The following is a 20,046-nucleotide window of genomic DNA, read 5'->3' as shown; positions in this document are numbered from 1 at the left end:
CAGTTCATGATATCTGATACAGCAGAGTGATTTCTTTAAGTTCAAGTTACTAAAGACAGCAGCATAAAACAAGGGTAATAGGTGTCCAACAAATACCTCACAACATTTTATGGCATCGGATCAATATTTTCTGTATATCATAATATAAATCACAGATTTATGGATGACCTCCAATGTTTTCTTATGACGTTTGTGATGTTTACGTCTTATTTTAGTAATTCAGAAGTTGTACGGTTCTATTTATATCCACTAGGTGGCGTCAGAAGTCGAATAATGGACTGGGACAATGCCTTCCATCGTTCGTTAAGCTATTAACACTATTAATACAACATTGTTTTTGGTAAATTACAGTTGATGCTCAAATTGAACAGGCATTAATAAATAAATAATACAAGCAACAAAATAAGATGTTTTCATAATTTATTATTTTCAACCTGTCATTATTTAGACAGAAAAATGTATTATTGTTTAGTGATTTTTACGATTGAGCACGTGCCTAAAAATATATTTTTTACAAATTAACTGTAATTTGTTACCCTGGAAAACATTTTCTGAAATTGAGATTTTTGCATAATCTGAAGGCTGAATAAATAGGATTTATATTGATGTATGAGTTGTAAGAATATGACAATATTTGGCTTGAGATACAACAGTTTAAAACTCAGGAATCTGAGAGTGCAAAAAAATCAAAATATTTAGAAAATCGCCTTTGAAGTTGTTAACCAGGGGCACTGCGGCAGGCCATTCACTCTCAAAAATAAAGCTTTTATATATTTCAGGTAGGAAATTTACTAAATATCTTCATGGAACATGATCTTTACTTTATATTCTTATGATTTTTGGCATAAAAGAAAAATCTTTTATTTTGACCCATACAATGTATTTTTGTATTATACTAAAAATGTTCCCGTCCTACTTACTTTTTGATCCAGGGTCACGTTTGAAGAATTTACTGTTGACATTTTTCTCTCAAAATATCTTTTATCACTGTTTAATGATGTCACTTCCTAACGTACCGATGTTAAATTGTGATAGCTGAACCATGCTTCTCAATCAAATAAATTTCATCCTAAAAGAATATTACCTTGTTTTAAAATATTCTTCTAACAAATGAGCAATTTTAGGCACTGAAACCATTGCATCTCAAACAGAGTTTGTCCATAGTGATGTGAACATAGTGGTCCATATTACTGTTGTTCATTAAGTAAATCACCTGCTAATCCATTTGAAATGCTTTCGCAGAAACTCTGGGTTTCTGTCATGGCACCAAAAAAGGGAATTACACCATTAAGTGGAATGCAAAACCATAAAGAAGGAATTAGATTCCTGTTGTTAAAGAGAATGGAAGCAGACCTTGCTGCTCCCTCGGTTATATAAGAATGATATAACACCTCACAGACCTCAGACCTAGAGAGGCACTTGTGCTTTACTATAAAAATGGCTTATGAAGATGACGTCGAAGGATATCTCTATCGATTTTTGTGATTGAAAAACATACTGTTGTAATTTAGCCATTTATTATGTCTTTGCTATTATTTTGATGGGTGTATGTATCCAGTGGTCACAAAATGGTTTGGTCTAAGCCACACAAAATGTTTGTGCATTTTCATAAATAATATACAAAATAATATGTCATGCATTTAAAAAGTATGTGCGCTAAGTTTTGGGTTTAAGACAACAATGGGTGGAACATGTTCATTTGGTATTGTAATACCCAAATAAGTAACATGTGAATGTAAAGCTTTACTGTACAGTAGATGAAGCGTAAATAAGTCTCAGTTGTTTTTATAATTTATGTGATTTAACATTATAAATTTTTACGTGTGGTTACTATCCATATTCTTTTTGATGCCAGTGTATTGATGGGGGACCTTACAGGCTAGGTGATGTTTGTGTGCCTTACCTGTAAATATACTGGTATTTTTACATTCAACATACAACACTCATGCTATCAAAAACATCTCAGTAACTTTGTGTTGTGTTATGTACACGTTTCAGTTGATCCACAATGTTGGCACTCAATAGACGTCATCTGGTGAGTTGAGGTATAGTGTTAAAGATCAAATAACAAAAACGTAGCCTGCCATGCTCGATCATTGATGCCCAGTTTCTAGTTATTCATTCATCGACTATTCAAGTGCAATATTTCAGGAGTATTCAATAAAAAGAATCCAAGTGTGTATCAATATACGCCAAAAAACAACTCTACAATTGTCACAGTTCGGGTCACAGGTCCCATACTCCACATCTAGCTTCAATCGACGTTCACAGGGATAAAATCTAAACCCCAGCTGTCAGCAGTAGCTCTCTGTATACTTCACTCCACCCTCGCCTTCACACTGGGGCAAAGCAGACAGTTCCAACACGTTTTGAACCTGCTTTTTGGCAGACACATAGCAGTACGCTTTTCCTTTCTTTGCTCCAGGATGATAGTGATGCTGAGTGCTCAGTTGGCTGCCTGACGGTGTTGGATCGGAGGACAGTTGGCTGGCACTGTCAAGAGGACACTCATGGGAACAGGGTGGGTTATGGTGGCACAGAGGCATGGCACCTCCCTGCTGTGTGTTGCTGCCTGTGTTCCGCTGCTCGTCCAAAATGCTTATTCCCAGTTTCCATCGCTGCCATTTCTTTTTGATTTCTGACTGCACCTGGAATCAAAGACAAGACACATACAGTACATTTAAAAAACAACACTATGCAGTATGTTGATGCGATCTTTTGTTGGCATTTAAGGTACAACTTTTCGTTTAAACATTTGTAATCCTGCAGCCCACGCTATGAAAATGGTGCTGTTAATGCCAAAGGCATGGATTAAATCCCTGGTAATATATATATTAAGTCTATTTATTATGGTCTTGATTTCTCTTACCTCTTTATTGACAAAGCAGTATAATATGGCCACCAGAAAACCCTGTGGGTGACAAACTTGTATCAAAAAGCAATTTTTTATTAAAAGCATGCACTTATTATGACACACACGCTCGCACACACGCAGACACATTAAAATAGTCTGTGTGTCAATTTCCGTCCTTTTGTTTTACCTGAAAAGAGTTGAAGAATAGTTCGAAGAATAGGTTGAGATTGTGAAGCACACCCTCAGTCTGTTCCGCTGTCAACAGGGCAAACACAACCTCATGAATCCCCAACAGGGGAATGAGAGTCAGCGTGGACTTCGCTAACCTGAGGGTCCAGAAACATCAATTCACAGATTCTCCAAAACACAATCCGATTTATTTCACAATTTTATAAACAAGTGTTCAAATTCAGGTTTTGTGGCAGGTCAAAGTGGTACGGTAGAAATAGTTATTTTGCATGCTGTTCTCCATGCACGCCAAATGAACAAATCTTGTTCTTCAGACAATTTGAAATGTTTTAATGTTTAACGGACCTGCGGGTAAATAAAGAATATGTAATAGCCTTAATTGTTCCCTAAATATGCAAACTGGTCATGGGTTCGATACCAGGTGGTATTGGTATAATATTAGTATACATTTTTACGGTATAATGCAATGTAAGTTACTTTGGATAAAAGCACCTGCAAAAAGTGTAAATGTAAACTAGAAAGAAAGATTTGAAATAAAACATTTCCTTTACGTTTGAAACATCAAAAGCTTGTAAAGGCACTTTTACTTGGTTTTGGTTTACATCATGTAGATGTAACTGGATGTTTTGAGGAGGGACAAGAAAAGACCAACAAGGAACATCTTAATGTAAGCTATAGCACATTAAAAATCCAATAAAGAAAAAATATTTATTTGTTTAAATAAATATGCTAAACAAATGCACTAACAACATCTCAAACACATATGTAAAAAAATATAATATCAAAATTATAGTCCAAATTCTTACCTAAATTTGTAATCTGTATATCTCATCTGATGTGCTTTTAATTTAGAGATGAGGATCTGAATGATCCTTATAAATATGAAAAAGTTCACCTGCAAAATATATTATACAGAAATATTTTACACGCAAGAAGTTCAATGTAAAGACTCATCCCTAAAATATTTATGTACTCTCAACACTAACTTATTTATCTAACATAATTGGAAGTCTCCTTAAGACCATTGTTTAACCAGTAACTGAATTTCAGAGCAAAGGGAAACATTTCCTCAGCTGTCATAAAGAATCCTCTGTGATAATGAGTCATTCATCTATAATTCATGAGGAAAAATAAATATAACTAGTTATTCATATTGCAAACAGGAAATGTAATATTAAACCATAACAGAAATGCAAGTGAAGTCTACATCTACACTGCTAAACATCTTCAGTGCTTCATGAGTGCTTGTTATTCTATGCATTTCTATTAAATGAAACATAATACACAAAAGGAAAACTCACTAAAATTGCCAAAACTATTGGCGTTCGAATGATCCACCAATATCCCAGATTCTCGTTGATCTCCCAGCACCTTGAGAGTTCAAACACACTGGTTGTTAAGCAAAATTCTTAAAAGTGAATAAAATTAAAGAAAGTTATGATGCATCAACACTACTTGTGCACTTTTACCTTGTGTTTTCATGCAGGTAACGCACAACAATCCAAGGCACCACAAACAACACAGGAGTTCCTGTGGATTATTTCATTTTTATTTCATTCATTTTGAAAAATGTTATTTTTAAATGTTATTATAACATCAAATTTAAGGGGTCTGTAGATGTTGATTTTTAAGTATAGCAGAATCTTGCTCTTAATTAAATGTTTGAATTAAATCGTTTAGATTTGTAAGTTTCTTTATTTAATGTACTGAACAAAGAAGGATACATACAGTTTACATATAGCCAGTGATATGTGTGTGTGTGTATACACACCCCAGCCGATGAAGAGGTATACGCAGAAGTAACTATTCTTTGAGAAGACCATTAGCACCAGAAGATTGTGAAGATAGAGGCCTTCTACCAGCAGCCAATAGTAATTGGCCCCAACACAGTACTGCATAAGGACCTGGGCCACACGGCAGCTTGACATCACCTGCAAAGTTTAATGTGCGTTAACTTTAACTTACGCCATCTCAATAAATATAAATCTGTGCTAAAGTTGGAAGTGTGTGTATATTTGTAAGTCCAAAGAAGTGTGGAATCCTTTTTAAATTGTGTGTGTGTGTGTGTGTGTAGGGTATACAAAACAGATACCTGTTCACTAAGAACAATGGAAACATCTTTGTTGTCTCTGAACTCAGGAGCGTCTTTCATGAGAAGAGCGTCTCTCGTGAGGATGGACAGAGCTCGCAGGATAAATGAGGCAAACAGGTTGGTGTGGATGTAGTTCCGTGTGCAACGAAGCTTCCTATGACATTACACACAAACACAAGCATGTTTTGTAAATACGTTATCTCCTTAAGCAGGAAGCAAAAAGGTGACGACATCTTAGTTCTGTGTCAGCCACAGTAGTGCTTCGAAAGGAGGGGGCGGCGTGAGCCGTTGATGGCATTTTCGCAACCTCACCACTAGATGTCGCTAAATTTCAACCGCTGGACCTTTAACTCTTATAACAATTCCCTCTGTGCATAAAAATAATCGACACAATTACAGATGACATATCCTTTGGCTAAATAGCACAATGTCATCCAAAGTACAAAATACAGACAAATGTACAAGAACTGTGATATCCCCAGGGCAATCCAGCCTTCACAACAGGGTGCTGATGTGCATATGCTGTTTTCTTTTCCCATAATAATATTTCAAGGCTTCTACACAGTGTTATATTTTTCTTCTACATCAACAACATTTTCTGTTTTCGTGCTTCATGACCAATCAATCTGAGCTCAGTTTTGTTGTTTTCATGTGCGTTGTGAATGTACCCATCACTAACCTGAATATGAGAAGTATGACTAGCGCTAAAGACAGACTGGCCAAAGACAGCGAGTAGCCAATGGTATATATCACCCTGAAATAGGCCAAGATCAGCATCTGATTCTCCTGTGAAGAGATAAGTGTGAAAGAATAGCACAATACAAACACAAGCCAGTTCTGTGCTGAGGATGTGTATATATATATACACATATATTATCAATATATACAGTATATATCCAACCAATGGCATTGCTATCACTGTGCTCTAGTACCGAGTGAGCTTGACTTTAAAGGGTGTTCACAAATGATGATAACTGCTCCACCTCCTGGATTACAAAAGCATGATGTAATAAAGCTGCTCCAGTCCGTTCTCTTCGCAAACAGACTGCAGGCTGAATTCAGAATTCAATATTTTTATTTTATTAACAGGACTTTATTAAAAGTCTCGAAACAGATCAGTCCAACCCAAGTTTTGCAATTAAACCAGATTTTTTTGGCATATTTATTTTCATGTGTACCTGTGCTAACTGCTTTCTGCTGTCTGCATCACATTGTGAGTGATCTCTCCAGGTGCGACTGCTGTTGACAGTTTGCCACTGGCCATCTGGTCCACAGTCCCGTTTCACAAACCCATTACGCACTATGCAGAATTTTCCAGGGTGGAAAGTAACACATTTCATGTCATTTTACAGTAATCCAATTTTCCACTTAATCATGTTTTTGTTTCTGAAAATACATGCAGACAAACCTCATAGAGATGTTTAAACTTTAATACACTATGGGGCGATTCTAGACAGGGTTTAAGCCTATAATCCCAGTGTTTACACTGACCTATTTGACAATATTTCAGTGTTATTGTTTTGTATCAGATGCACACAGTAATGTTTTTTGGGTAATTTCTGCGTTTTAAAGCGATTTAAAGTGATAGTTAAGCCAAAAACTCCAATTTTATTTACTAACCCTCAGGCCATCCGAGATGTATGTGACATTTTTTCTTGAGTAGAACCATAAAGAAGATTGTTTGGTAAATCCGCAGCCCTCTCTGCTTCATATAATGGGAATCTATGCGGTCCACCTGTCTAAGAGTTCCTAAAGCTCATAATTCCAAAAAGGCAACATGATGACGTTTCGATAACCGAATCGTTTGATATTTTCATAAGACTGAACGTTATTTTTAATAATATTAGCCATAATGTGCAGCCTCTGCACACAATCTTCATCTTGTAGTATTGGGTGGCGCATGCATACCAGAGTCTGGTACGTGCCACCTTCAGAAAGGGAGTGTTGAAGCTGTATGGCTAATATTATTAAAACTGACATTCAATTTATGAAAATACCGTGCAAGTCACTTCAGGAATCGTCAACATTTCGCCCGGAAACGCTTTTTGGAATTACGTGCTTTAGGAACTCTTAGACAGGTGGACCCCATAGACTCCCATTATATGAAGCAGAGAGGGCTGGGGATTTACCAAAGAATCTTCTCTAGGGTTCTACTCAAGAAAAAATGCCACCTACATCTCGGATGACCTGAGGGTGAGTAAATAAACGCCAAATGGGAGTTTTTGGCTGAACTATCCCTTCCGTGTCCGGGAAACCACCCCTGCAGTAAATGGACAGATGCATTGGGACGCCACCTTTTAATAAATGCGTTTATTGATTCCAGTAATTCTAATCAAAACAAATACTAATGCTATACCATGCAAACCAATATTAAGTAATTTTGTTTCCATCTTTGTTGAAAGAGTTTTGAAACAGCCTCTTTTGTTCCCAAATGAGTGTACCCCTGTGTAGATGGGGTTTGGCTTTGGGTGATACCAAAATTGCATGGATTGGCTGGGAAGTCTGGTGCACAGAGGCATTGTCATGTTGAATTAGAAAAGGGACCTACCCAAGCCGTTGCAAAAATCGCTGTTCTCTAGGATATCCTCATGACCTATATCTATAGCATTAAGAATTGTGCTCACAGAAATGAAGTCAAGTAGTGAAACCTGTTCATTAGAAGGGGGCGTTCTAATACAGAAATGTAGATTTTTTTCCATTACAGAACATAAATTAAATATATACTATATTTTTCTTACATGCAAATATCCAGTAATGTATATGCGTTTTTCTAAGCAATAATACATTTTTACACATGACAGGTGTACCTTGATCATACCAGGGCAGATACCAGGGGCAGGGTACTTTAACAGTTGTGTTAGGAACTCCATTTGTCCAACAAGCATACATATCAAACATGGGTTTGCAAAACAAGCCTAATGGTTAAAATAGAGATATAGTATATATGAAACAGATATGGTACTGAATTAGCAAAAGTCAGGTCATATCAGTGCTGTATCACTATACATTATAAAATATTACTAAATAGATTGAATGACTTGATGCCTACCTGAGGGGGTGGGTTGTGCGCTTATCTTACTTAGGCATTCATTCCGATACCTGTTCCATTCTTGCACTGTGTCCTTAACAGTCTTACCGCTCACACTCTGAAAGAACATACTGCATATATAGCTTGTGTAATGTATATGTACATTAGCAATGCAAATCCAATACGCTCGACTGAAAATCCAATCAATACCTCAGCTCTACACAAGACAGACAGAGTGAGGAGGAAGATGGTAGGGGCGCTCTTCATCACTGAGACGGGTACCGGGGCAGGGGACAAGGCATCTTACGTAAAGCTGGGCCCTCATCTAACCAGAGCCACAGTTACCCATCATTTTAGACCAGCGTTACATCACCTGCACCTTTCAAGAACAATAGAAAGAAGACCATAAAAGAAAAGAGACTGGGAATGAAGAACGACCATGGCTGTTAGCTTTTTATCTGGAGTTGAAACTGCATTAAAAGTAACAAATTAAGCACCCCCTTTGACCAACAAATTGCATTACACTCAACATGAATAAGGGACAATCTTTAAACTTTTATTAAGATAAATTCTTGTGCATTTTCTTGGTCAACGTAGCCCCTGAACAGTCAATACATCTTGAAAAGATCAAGACACAGGTTAAATCTCAGCTTAGTCAGTGATGATCATTTGACCTCATTTCCAGAGCTGACTTAAGTGAGTCTCTTTAAGTGTGTTCAAAGGGAAACAACAATATCCTTTATCAACATGAGGTCTAAATAAAAGAGTGTGCCAACAGGACATGATAAATCATGTATGATCAGTTTGGTCTTTAATTATTTAGTTTGTCATGTTGTGCTAATCAGGCTGGAAAATGTGTAAAAACAATGAACACAAAAGGATAGGAAAAGTGCTTTAGGTGACCTACTGTAAACAGCTGTTTACATCAGACTTCTATCTGTCAGAGATTCTAACCATCATTCAAAAGTAAATTTTTTAATAAAAAGTGACATTTCTATTTATTGTATCACATTATATTTTATAATTTAATTTAATTTAATTTAATTTAATTTAATTTAATTTAATTTAATTTAATTTAATTTAATTTAATTTAATTATTTATTTTATTTTATTTATTTTATTTATTTTATTTTATTTTATTTTATTTTATTTTATTTATTTATTTATTTTATTTTATTTTATTTTATTTTATTTTATTTTATTTTATTTTATTTTATTTTATTTTATTTTATTTTATTTTATTTTATTTTATTTTATTTATTTATTTTATTTTATTTTATTTTATTTATATTATTTTTTATTACCAACACAAATATACAAATAATTTCTAGATAGGACAGAGTATCTCAACTTGTAAGCCAAAAACAAATCACCAGCACAATTCTGAAATGTTTATATTGCCTCACCTTTAAATTTTCTTATGATTACTTCATAAAGCAAATTTAACCCAGGACATCCACTTATGCACCCAGCCAAACATGTATTTACACAACATCAAAAGCGTGCAAGCTTTGTGAACACATTCAGATGACTCCGAATCATATTTGCCAACTCTTATGGCACATCGACTGCAACTTTTCTCAAGCAACCATTTAAGGACAAGAAAAGAGGTCTTGTTTTAGACAAGACATTTCCTAAAAGCAAGCATGAAAAAATTCCTCATCCAGTTCAGTTGCACTTTTTATTACATTTTATTCCACCAATCATTTTCATTCCCCCCCCTAAAATCAGAGGGAAATAATAAGTGAAAAACAATGGTCTAGAAGCTCCTAATCCTTGTTGGAATATTCACCATAAAAATAAACTGTAACTAATTTCTGAAATCTGATTGGTAGATTTAAATGTTGTCCCAGGGTCAACATGATGTTGTCCTAAGGATATCAACCAGTTGGCAAAAATAGGAGAGCCCCCTGGTTGCCTGTCCTGATATTTGGTCACTTTGTCAGTCACCGCAACACTGAAATGCTTGTAGGGGTGAAATTGAATGAATTCTGCCCCCTGATTTATGGTTTATTTACATGCTGTCAGCATTGGTTTAGGACCAGATTAATTAATTTATTTAGTGGATGCTTTCATCCAACAAAATTATGCAAATCAAACATATTGAATTTGACGCAAACATCTGTTCAGATGACAGATGCTGTCAATGCAAAGATACTGTAGATAAAAATGTCAAAATATTGAAATCCTGCCTCCATGAAATTATCAATCAAAACTACAGTTTAAAAAACAGCTCAACACATACCTGTTCCGAATTCATTTGACTAAACAATAACTGATGTTTAAAAAAAATGTCTTTTGTCTTAAAAAAAATCTTGCTGTTCATTCTCTCCCGCTTACTCCAGCTTTGATCCTCAAAGTAGCATGGCCTTGTAAACTAACGGTACTTTTTTGTGTTTTCACAAAATGTTTATATGCTCTCCTTACTTGTAAGTCGCTTTGGATAAAAGTGCCTGACAAATGAATAAATGTATGTCACTAATGCTTCCCCCAGGCTCAGTCAGTTCATTTAAACTAATGAAAACATATTCTGACTGAACAAGATTATGAAGATAAGAAGGGAGACTGACTATCTCCGGATGGTGATGATGGTTTGTTTGTAACTATTTATCATCAAAAGCAAGACAACAAGTGTGCATTGTGCCTATGGGCGATATTTTCTCACATTGGGAACAAAAGGAACTCATTACTTACACACTCCACCATCGTAAAGCTCCAAATATTATGTACTGTATTTTCTCAGTCATTGCCTTTTTATCGTGGTGCACAGGGTGTGGGATTGCATCCCATGCTGGGATTGTATATTAATAGTCAGCTATTGAAAGTCTCTTTGGTTAATGAGATGAATAATGAATCTAATCTAGATTCAAGAAAGTGTTTAAATGCTGCGATCCAAATCAGACATGTGCTATCACTTAGCCAGACCTTGACTTCAGTAGAGTCAGTAGACTTATTCTGGACAGGATCTACACAGAAAGAAACCTCACAAATCTTTCAAAGAAGATAAAACAAACCTTGAAACTTCTGGCTGTACCAGTCCCCTGTAAACATGTCTGTTCACAAAACGCAGGATGTAAGCTATCAGCTTTATAAATGAACGTAAATTTTGTCAGGATGATCACCAATGATTTAAGAAACGTAACTGTATGTCATTTTTACACCGTACTTGGAAAAATCAACCACCAAACATTTTGCAAACATTCTAAATTTGTATTTGCAATTAAATAAAAAGAGAATTAAAGCATTCAGTTCTGTTTGACTTAAATGACTTTAAGATAAAACCTCAGACTAACAGTCTACAAAATAATGTTTCATGCACACAAGCCCAAAATCAAAAGCAGTAACGACATTAACATGGACAAGATTAGATTAGCTCACTGCAACCTGACCTGTAGTGTAGCAGGCAAGACATCATTTATTATCCAGGTAAGTGGACTACGTATGTGTTACAGTTCTACACCGATATTTAAATGTGAACCTTCTGTTAATTTTTTTAAGATACATTTCACTTTGAATCAGGCAAATTACCTTTCCTAAGTTTATTTTGTAACCAAAACAATCAAACATAAATAACACAGTTCCTTGCATGTGAATTAATAGTGAATTTTTAAAATGATTTTAAAATGAACACTTTTTGGTTAGACTTTAGTACCAATAGGACCAATTTTCAGTATGAACTAGCTGCTTATTAGCATGCCTATTATTATCTTATTTGCTGTTTATAAGCACTATATATCACATATTCTGCATGACCATATTCTGCATCCATAATCCTACCCAATACCTAAACCTAACGTTATTTAGCTATTAATAAACAACACATTAAGAGTTAAATAAGCAAAAGTTGTAGTTAATAGTTTACTAAAACCGAGAACTGGACTTTTAAATAAAGTGTGACCCAAATTTCTTATCGCAGTTTAATGTGCAATGCCAAATAATATTAATAATATTTATATTAAATTTAGCAGCATCTACACTGTAAAAAATTACACAGATATTTACTTAAAAAAATTAAGGTAACAGTTTTACACAAAATATTTTTAAGTACTTTGAATCATATTTTTAATGCAATATTCCACGAATAAATCAAGTAAAACTACCTAAATTACTTAAGCAGGTCACATGATAAACTTTAAAAATCAAGGAGAATTAATCATTTGAACTTCTTGATCTTTTTTCACTTCAGTTTAACTTTTACTATTGTTAACAACATACATGATGTACAAGTAAGCTGAGAGCATTACAGCATTACTGTTCACTGTGAAAAAATGAGCTCTCCCACAACTTTAAGTACAAGCACCACTCTTCTGAAAGATGGTAACCACGAATCTCAGAATTAAAAACAGAATATCTTCTAAATCTTAAAGAGAACGGAACAATAAACACTATCAAGTCTTTCATATTATTCTAAAGCACATAAAATAGCACTTTTTCACAAAAATGACTCTCCTAATGCTGTTGCATGCAAAGCATGCTGGGAACTCTAAATTCACTGCTCAGTTTGGGAAATTAACTTAAATTATTCATGTAGTTCCACCACAAAATAATTAAGTAAAGATCCTTCATACAAGTTTAAGTGGGTTGAACATGATTTAATTAAGTTAACTCACTCAATATTTGTGCATTAAGAATTCTGAGATATTTCTATAATTTAAATTTAAATTTTGGTTAAAAAAACAAGAACACAGTTGTATTAAGTAAAGTTTACTCAATTAATTTCATGAAATCGACACAGAATAATTTTTTACAGTGTAGCGGTGTGGCCGCAAATGCATTCCATGGTTCTCTGCTCACCCCTCCCTTATCAAAGCATTACGTTGGCTGACACAGGACTAACATGTCTTCATATTTTCACTTCTTTGCCGAAGGAGATGACGAAATTACGAAAACGCTCTGTAGAGCAGTTTGTCCGTTTAGGGCAACAGTAGAAACATCGTGGCGTATTCCATACAAGGGGACTGCAATGTATGTACATAGAAATAGCTCATTCTACACCCTTTAAAAAAGGTGCTTCAAAAGGTTCTTCGATGCCATAAAGAACCTTTCGGTTCCATAAAGAACCTTTAACACCTGAAGAACCTTTCTGTTTCACAAGAGGCTCACTTGATTTGCGGCTTGTGTCTTGTCATCACTTCCTCATAATGGTCTGGTTCGATGCCTTTGGTCCGTGTTGTGTTCATATTTCAATCGAACCGGGTCTCGGTCCGCTTGTTTGGTGAGCACTAGGGTTCGGGTGGCAGTGTTCACACTTACACAAATCGACCGCACTAACAGAGCAATCGCACCAGAGTTCATTTTAATTGAACTATGGCATATGTGAACACACCCTTAAGCACCTTTTTTGTAAGAGTGTTAGGAAATGTAAACATAGAGCTTCATTATGTAAGGTCTTTATACATTCTGAAGACATGATTATGTATATTATATCGCATTTCTGTCAATAGACCCTCCAAAAAATTGACACTGGACCTCTTACTGACCAGTTTGAGAGAAAGCTGATATTGAATTATGGTTCATTTAGGTTATACTGTAAATACTCAATGTGCTACACCACAGTCGCATTTTGTTAGTTAGTAAAAGCCAAACACACTTCATACAAATTCTCAAAGTTCTGTAATGTGTAACTGTTGTTTTCAGCTCAGAGAATAGGAATGCAGAATGGGCACAAGATCCATTAAACCCTTGAAAATGAGGAGACTGCGGATCCTCACACTGCATTAAATGGCATGGACTCTCTGTTCAAAGCTTGTTTAGCATTCTTTACCATAACTTTCAATGTGATTAAAGATCACAAACCTGGGCCTGTAATGGTTCGTTTTCCCAGAAACAGCCCGAAAGCTTTTGAAGTTGTAAAGCAGGATTCTATCATACAAAGCAGATTATTTATATCTGCCGTATATGAAATGAATTCTCAGTGAACTATGCAGTCCAAATGGCAGACAGTGATTCAGAAATATCCTAAGTCAATGAAATCATAGTTATATTGTGACCAGGTTCTTGTTATTTCTTCAGTCATGTTAGAGGTTTTGTGCTAGGGTTCGGGTGGCAGTGTTCACACTTACACAAATCGACTGCACTAACAGAGCAATCGCACCAGAGTTCATTTTAATTGAACTATGGCATATGTGAACACACCCTTAAGCACCTTTTTTGTAAGAGTGTAAGGAAATGTAAACATAGAGCTTCATTATGTAAGGTCTTTATACATTCTGAAGACATGATTATGTATATTATATCGCATTTCTGTCAATAGACCCTCCAAAAAAATTGACACTGGACCTTTTACTGACCAGTTTGAGAGAACGCTCAATACCTTCTAAAGCTCAATACCAATTGTGCTGTAAACCTTCAAAAAGTTCACATCCCAGCTATGACAAACCTACTCCTTAAGAGAACGGAATGTCAGTTATAAGAACGCCAAAATATTGACTACAAAATCTACATCCACAGCAAAAACAGCTTATTCGGCCATCAGCTGCAATGTATTACACATCCCCCCCTCAAAACACATGTATTTCACTGCGGTCAATAGTGCATACTGCATCTGAGAACAGACGGTCTCATAATACATTGAAATAGTTTCCATTTCAGGTAAGTGCAAATGCAATATAGCGCAGCTGCGAGAGCACGGCTGGAGTTGTTGTGGTCAGAACAGAATCAGTCTGGCGTAACCAGAAAAGTGAAATACGAAGAAAGCAGGAATATGAAAATAGCGCTGTCCCACAATCCAAGAATAAATCAAGTTCAGTCTGTTCCAGGTCTACAGTGAGAGCATAAAGCCACAGCATAAATATTTCAAGATGATCAAAAAGTAGGTTTGAGTAAAATCCTTTGGTACTTGCTATAAGTGTAGAAGGAAAAGATGTGAAAAAGGGGAAACAATATAAAAATACAATGATTTCCTAATGTTGTGTTCAGACCAAACGCGAATGGCTAGGGAAGTCACTGATGCCAATCGTTTATTAGTGTCCACACGCTATTAGTGTTTCTTTTCAGCACATGAAACAAAAAGTCAAGCTTAAAGTTACTAGAGTATACTGTACTATTTTATGTTATCGTGCTCTGTGTTTCACATGTTTTGAAGGATATAATACCACAAACAAGTGTGAACTGCATGGACAACTTGTAAGGTGAAAACATGGTGCACTAAAGAACCGCTGAAGAACCCTTCAGGGGCTGAACTTAACACTATATATAATTTTTTTGCCAAATCCTCCCCCTTTAAACTTGTCTCAAGAATGACTTTAGTAAGAAATCAATATAACCCCATATTTATTGCTTATTTAAATACGTATTTATTTAAAGAAACTGATTTCAGATAACATTAAATAGTAACTTAATAGTGCTGTGCGTATTAGATGTTTTTTTGCTATGACAATTGAACTTTAGGGAGGAATTTAAACATGTGCAAAACCAGCATTCATAAAATAATCATTATTAGAGATGCAGAACACCTCACTGCAACTTATCGAGTCTATACACGTAGGTTCGAATAACGGATGTGACGTTTTAGTGGGCGTTACCAGTAATGCAGAGGCTCATCCACACCCACTGATTAACATGTAACTTGCATGAGATGGAGAATATGGAAATGGAAAACGGAAATGAAGAGAAAATACAATTAAAATCAAACTTTACATTTTAATTTGAATTGTGTCAGGATAATTGCGTGAGCATTAATAAAACGCTTTGTAAAAATGTTTTTGCAATTTCTTTTTCACATTTGCCTTTATATTTCATATTAGCAGTCTCGCCTCGTGATTTTTGTCAAAATTAAATGTCAAATCACAAATAGCATTTTCTTTTTCAATTTCACAGGGTCAACACATTGTCAGTGTAAAAATGAAAATGATCATTTCGACACATATTGTGCTCACAGTTATGTCTAATGCAATTGTTAATCTGCTTTTCATATTCGTCGTTTAATTTATTTATTTAAATGTGTATAATATGTATACCATCCAGACGGTTGTGTAAAGTAGTGACCACTTGTGTTTTGCTGCACTTTTTGGCTTACATTAAAATCGCTATTTATAAATCTTTCCAATAGATGGCGTTTGATGGAGTTTTCCGCATTCGAGACATGCTTGAAGCTTCATTTAAACGTGATTTTTAGTTTCGACTAAATGAATTTCTGTCTGCACATTTCTACAACATCACTGTCATCTCGTGTTAAATTGCAATGTGAAATGCACAATACTGACACCAAACTTTCAGCAACAATAAATAAATAAATAAATAAACTGTTACAGTGGTTAGTAAATGATGCCAGTTCATCCTAGATTAGTTTCTCGTGTTTTAATGCCACATAAATAAATAAAACGTGTAGCCTCATGACAATCATACATCCTCATTTAAAAGAATAAGGACACAACTTATTTTGGACAGTAATGTACAAGCTCACGTGTCGTGGTTACGAAAACAGCTGTAAACAGAAAAGCATGGAAATCAGTTTACCTTTATGTTGCTATGTTTTCATTACCCAGCTGCAAAACAAACGTATCTGTTATCATAATCGTTGCCTATAAAAGATCTGGTGTCCACTCTGTTTACTTCAAACGAGGCGTATATAACACAGAACAAAACAGGCATACTGTACATAACACAAACTGTATTGTAAAATTCAGCGTCTTACCGGTTTTGGTAACATGTTGTCTGATAAAATGAAATAAATTCCTGTAATTCCTTGAATTCCTTTAGTTGAGCTGTAAGAATTTCTTCAATATATATGAAAAGTTGTTTGGTTCTGTTTCATTGCAGAATTAATTATTCTTTTGAGCGCACATTGCAAAGTCAGAAATGAAACTGCGCTTCCTGGCGTACTGTCACGTACTGTAGTCTGTAGGCGCGCGCACTCAATACCAGCGTGACCGTGCACACACCCGATGGATCACCTACAAATCAATTGTGATAAATAGATGCTCATCTTCCTTAAAGGTACATGAGCTAAATATTACATAGTTACAAAATCTTTCTGGAACTCAAATTATATACTGGAGCATCAAAAGCCCTATTTATTGAAATATTCATTTATCAGCACAAAGGAGTGGTCAATATGGTAGTCTGTCAGATAATGGTGTACTATGAAGGGCTGAAACTACAGTAGTCTATAGCCAGTACAATTTCCATAATATTTTCATTACAGTATTCATTATGGCTATATCTACTGGACCAAACATTAGTTTCTTTCATTGGAAACAAACAATAGTTGATTGTTCTGATTCCTCATTTTGGTTGTATAGCTTTGTACACACATTTTTTACAAACGGAAGGTTGTATGACACTAAAGAGGAAATATGGCATTCACTGTGGCTGGGTTGCCTTTCAAGTAGAAACCACAGAATAAAAAAACTATTAACATGTTTATATAGTTAGAGATGGTTCCTGACATGGGCCGTACCTTCTGATTGTTCACCACCCCAAAAATAGGTCATGTATAATCAGCAGCATTACCTCTCTGCCTGATGCAAAACCTACAAAGCAGCAGCACTGTCAGCACTGCATAATGTATTTATAAAAATAAATATTTTAAATGTAAAATCTATACATTTTAATTATTTCTGACATGTAACTATGCAAAACTCTTCCAAAAAACTCCAGGAAAACTTTTTTGGGAATAGATTTATTAGCTTAGATATTTTTGTCAATTTTTTTGTCAGTATTTCTCAGCTGTCTTAACTGGTATTTAGTGTACAGTATTCACCTTTAATCCTCGGAACAATTACTGGAGATTTTGGCATGAATGAACCAGACTATTTTCCTTTCTAAATTTAAACACTATCGGTTTAGTCACACTTGGCACAGAATGTTTGGCATTCTAACCTGTGACCCACCCATGTCAACATTGGAATTTATCATGTGTCACATTGTAACCTCAGATGTGCAAACATTTACTATACAAAGGAATCATGTTTGTTTATTAATCACACCCAGGGCACATTTAACATGACACATGTAAAAACTGCTGTACACAGCTGTAAGGTCAAATGTCATATTTGTAAACCATTTGTAGGGTCACTATACGTCTAACACCTGCTTCTATAACCTAAATACTTTTCATCTGTTCTATCCCATTTTATTGGTGTGAACAAATATTGATTTTAGTGTTTCATTTGAACAACCCCTTTTTAAGTATCTATGAGTAGATGTCCTTTAGAGATCTTTCATGCCTCACCAGCATGCAAAACAATGCTTTAACGGTCCAGTCAACACTTTGCCTTTAAGTCCACACAAGACTGGGATCTTATGAAACATGTTGAAAATAAAAAATCTGAAAATGGTATTGGCAGCACTCTAATAGAGAACCAGATAAAATATCACGTGAATCCTTTCAGCAGTTTCAGTATATCATTTAGTTCCTGTGTTAACTTCTGATATATTCAAGACTCTGTTAGAATGGAATGATATAATTGGTCAAGCTGTTATCACGCTTCAATTCAGTTCTCAATAAACAGCTGTTATTTCACTTTTCCATCAAAGTACTTAAATTTAATTTACAGTAATACTATAAGCCGGCTCCACCTTATGAAGAAGGTGGTATAAACCAAACCCAGTATGATTCAGGAATATTTCCCAGAATAAATGGATAATATGATTTGGGTATAATTCAGGATTTCTCTAGAGTGACTAATATACTTGATTACACGTGATACATTCACTTTCACATCAAATTCTTCACTTATCATATAAACACAAAAGGAATGATTTTGTTCACTTCTGGAAGGTCCATTTATGGAAAATGTATTAGGCAAAAGATGTAAGTCTTGAAAGCCAATGAAGTTAAATGAGATTTTATTCAATAGGGTATTCCAAACAAATATGAGAAATGGGTAGTTTTTATTCTTTTCTGGGATTTTAAAAACCCTCAGGTGTGCATATATGCATACAAGGACAATGGCAACAGGAAATTTTTATATTTACATATCGTTTGTTAATTTTATTACCATATCATATTTGTCTATACTATGCCAGTCTTGTCTGGTATTTTTCAAGACTGAAGTCACATCAGCAATATAGCCATAAAAGCATCAATGTTTACCTAAGCGCATCGACTGTAAAATGTGAGACCTATAATGGCCTGGAATGGTCTGCTTTTCAGTACCAGAAGAGATAACGTCCAGCAAAGCTCTTAATACAAGCCAATGTTTGTAATGGAAAAACGTTAGTGTAACCTTGATATTTACTTAATATGTATATATATATATAATATTTACTTAAACATAAATTATTTGGTTGGCTAAAACTGCATGATTTACAATAAAGTACTTATTGTACTTCTCAAACACTGTCATATTACAGCTAAGAATGTGAAGATTGACTATTATTCTATAACTTACATGACAGTATAACAAGAAAAAAATTAGTGTACAGTTGTTCTGTGTTACAAGGTGATGCACAAATCACTTCTAGAGAGTAACATTTATGAATACTTCACAGAAAGCACTTTGGTTACTTACATATCACATAACTTTTTTAAGTGAAAAGTCACCTATTAGTCAGATACGGTGACCCGTACCCAATATGTAACCTCTGCTTTTAACCCATCCAGAGAGTAGTGAACACACGCACAGCAGGTGGTGAATACACATACACCCGGAGCAGTGGGCAGCTATCACTGCAGCCCCCGGGGAGCATGTAGGGGTAGGACGCCTTGCTCAAGGGGACTGCAGTCGTTACCCGCCAGCCCTGAGAATCGAACAGGCAGCCTTCTGGTCACGAGTCCGACTCTCCAACAATTAGGCTACAACTGCCCCATGTATGCTACGGTAAGTAAATATTCTGATGGAAAGAGGAAAAGATGATACCAATCGGTTTAGATGTTCGACAATGTTTAGACAGGGCATCAAGATCTTACCAGAGATTCAAAATGCTGTTAAATTTTGA

The 20,046-nt window shown here is 35.2% G+C and overlaps 1 protein-coding gene across 3 annotated transcripts; it reads right to left on the bottom strand.

The window, feature by feature from the left end:
• Positions 1 to 407: 407 nt before the first annotated feature.
• gipr (gastric inhibitory polypeptide receptor) lies at positions 408 to 16,975 on the bottom strand. Of its 3 annotated transcripts, XM_056757350.1 has the most exons (15): positions 16,799 to 16,975; positions 16,621 to 16,649; positions 8,374 to 8,542; positions 8,185 to 8,281; positions 7,943 to 8,050; positions 6,314 to 6,435; positions 5,815 to 5,921; positions 5,136 to 5,289; positions 4,815 to 4,974; positions 4,513 to 4,573; positions 4,345 to 4,414; positions 3,850 to 3,938; positions 3,042 to 3,180; positions 2,870 to 2,911; positions 408 to 2,648 (listed from the first exon to the last, which is right to left on the bottom strand). In XM_056757350.1, exons 3-15 carry the CDS (start codon positions 8,428 to 8,430, stop codon positions 2,295 to 2,297), a joined length of 1,560 nt encoding a protein of 519 aa, XP_056613328.1. In that variant the 5' UTR covers positions 8,431 to 8,542; positions 16,621 to 16,649; positions 16,799 to 16,975; the 3' UTR covers positions 408 to 2,294. The 3 variants fall into 3 exon arrangements, with proteins under 3 accessions (XP_056613328.1, XP_056613329.1, XP_056613327.1); XM_056757351.1 differs by lacking the exon at positions 16,621 to 16,649 and having other exon boundaries at positions 8,374 to 8,583; XM_056757349.1 differs by lacking the exon at positions 16,621 to 16,649.
• Positions 16,976 to 20,046: the final 3,071 nt, after the last annotated feature.

The sequence above is a fragment of the Triplophysa dalaica genome, chromosome 9, assembly GCF_015846415.1.
Source record: "Triplophysa dalaica isolate WHDGS20190420 chromosome 9, ASM1584641v1, whole genome shotgun sequence".
In the NCBI taxonomy this organism is placed as follows: Eukaryota; Metazoa; Chordata; class Actinopteri; order Cypriniformes; family Nemacheilidae; genus Triplophysa; species Triplophysa dalaica.
Note: the sequence above shows the minus strand (reverse complement) of the source record. Positions and strands in the feature narration are given on the sequence as shown.

Excerpts from the sequence above, each read along its gene's own strand:
- gipr (XM_056757350.1), bottom strand. The coding sequence starts at position 8,430 with ATGAAGAGCGCCCCTACCATCTTCCTCCTCACTCTGTCTGTCTTGTGT. Across the intron at positions 4,574-4,814 it reads ATACCTCTTCATCGGCTGGG|GAACTCCTGTGTTGTTTGTG; the intron begins GTGTGTATACAC and ends AATAATCCACAG. Across the intron at positions 3,181-3,849 it reads TATACAGATTACAAATTTAG|GTTAGCGAAGTCCACGCTGA; the intron begins GTAAGAATTTGG and ends CTGGACCCTCAG.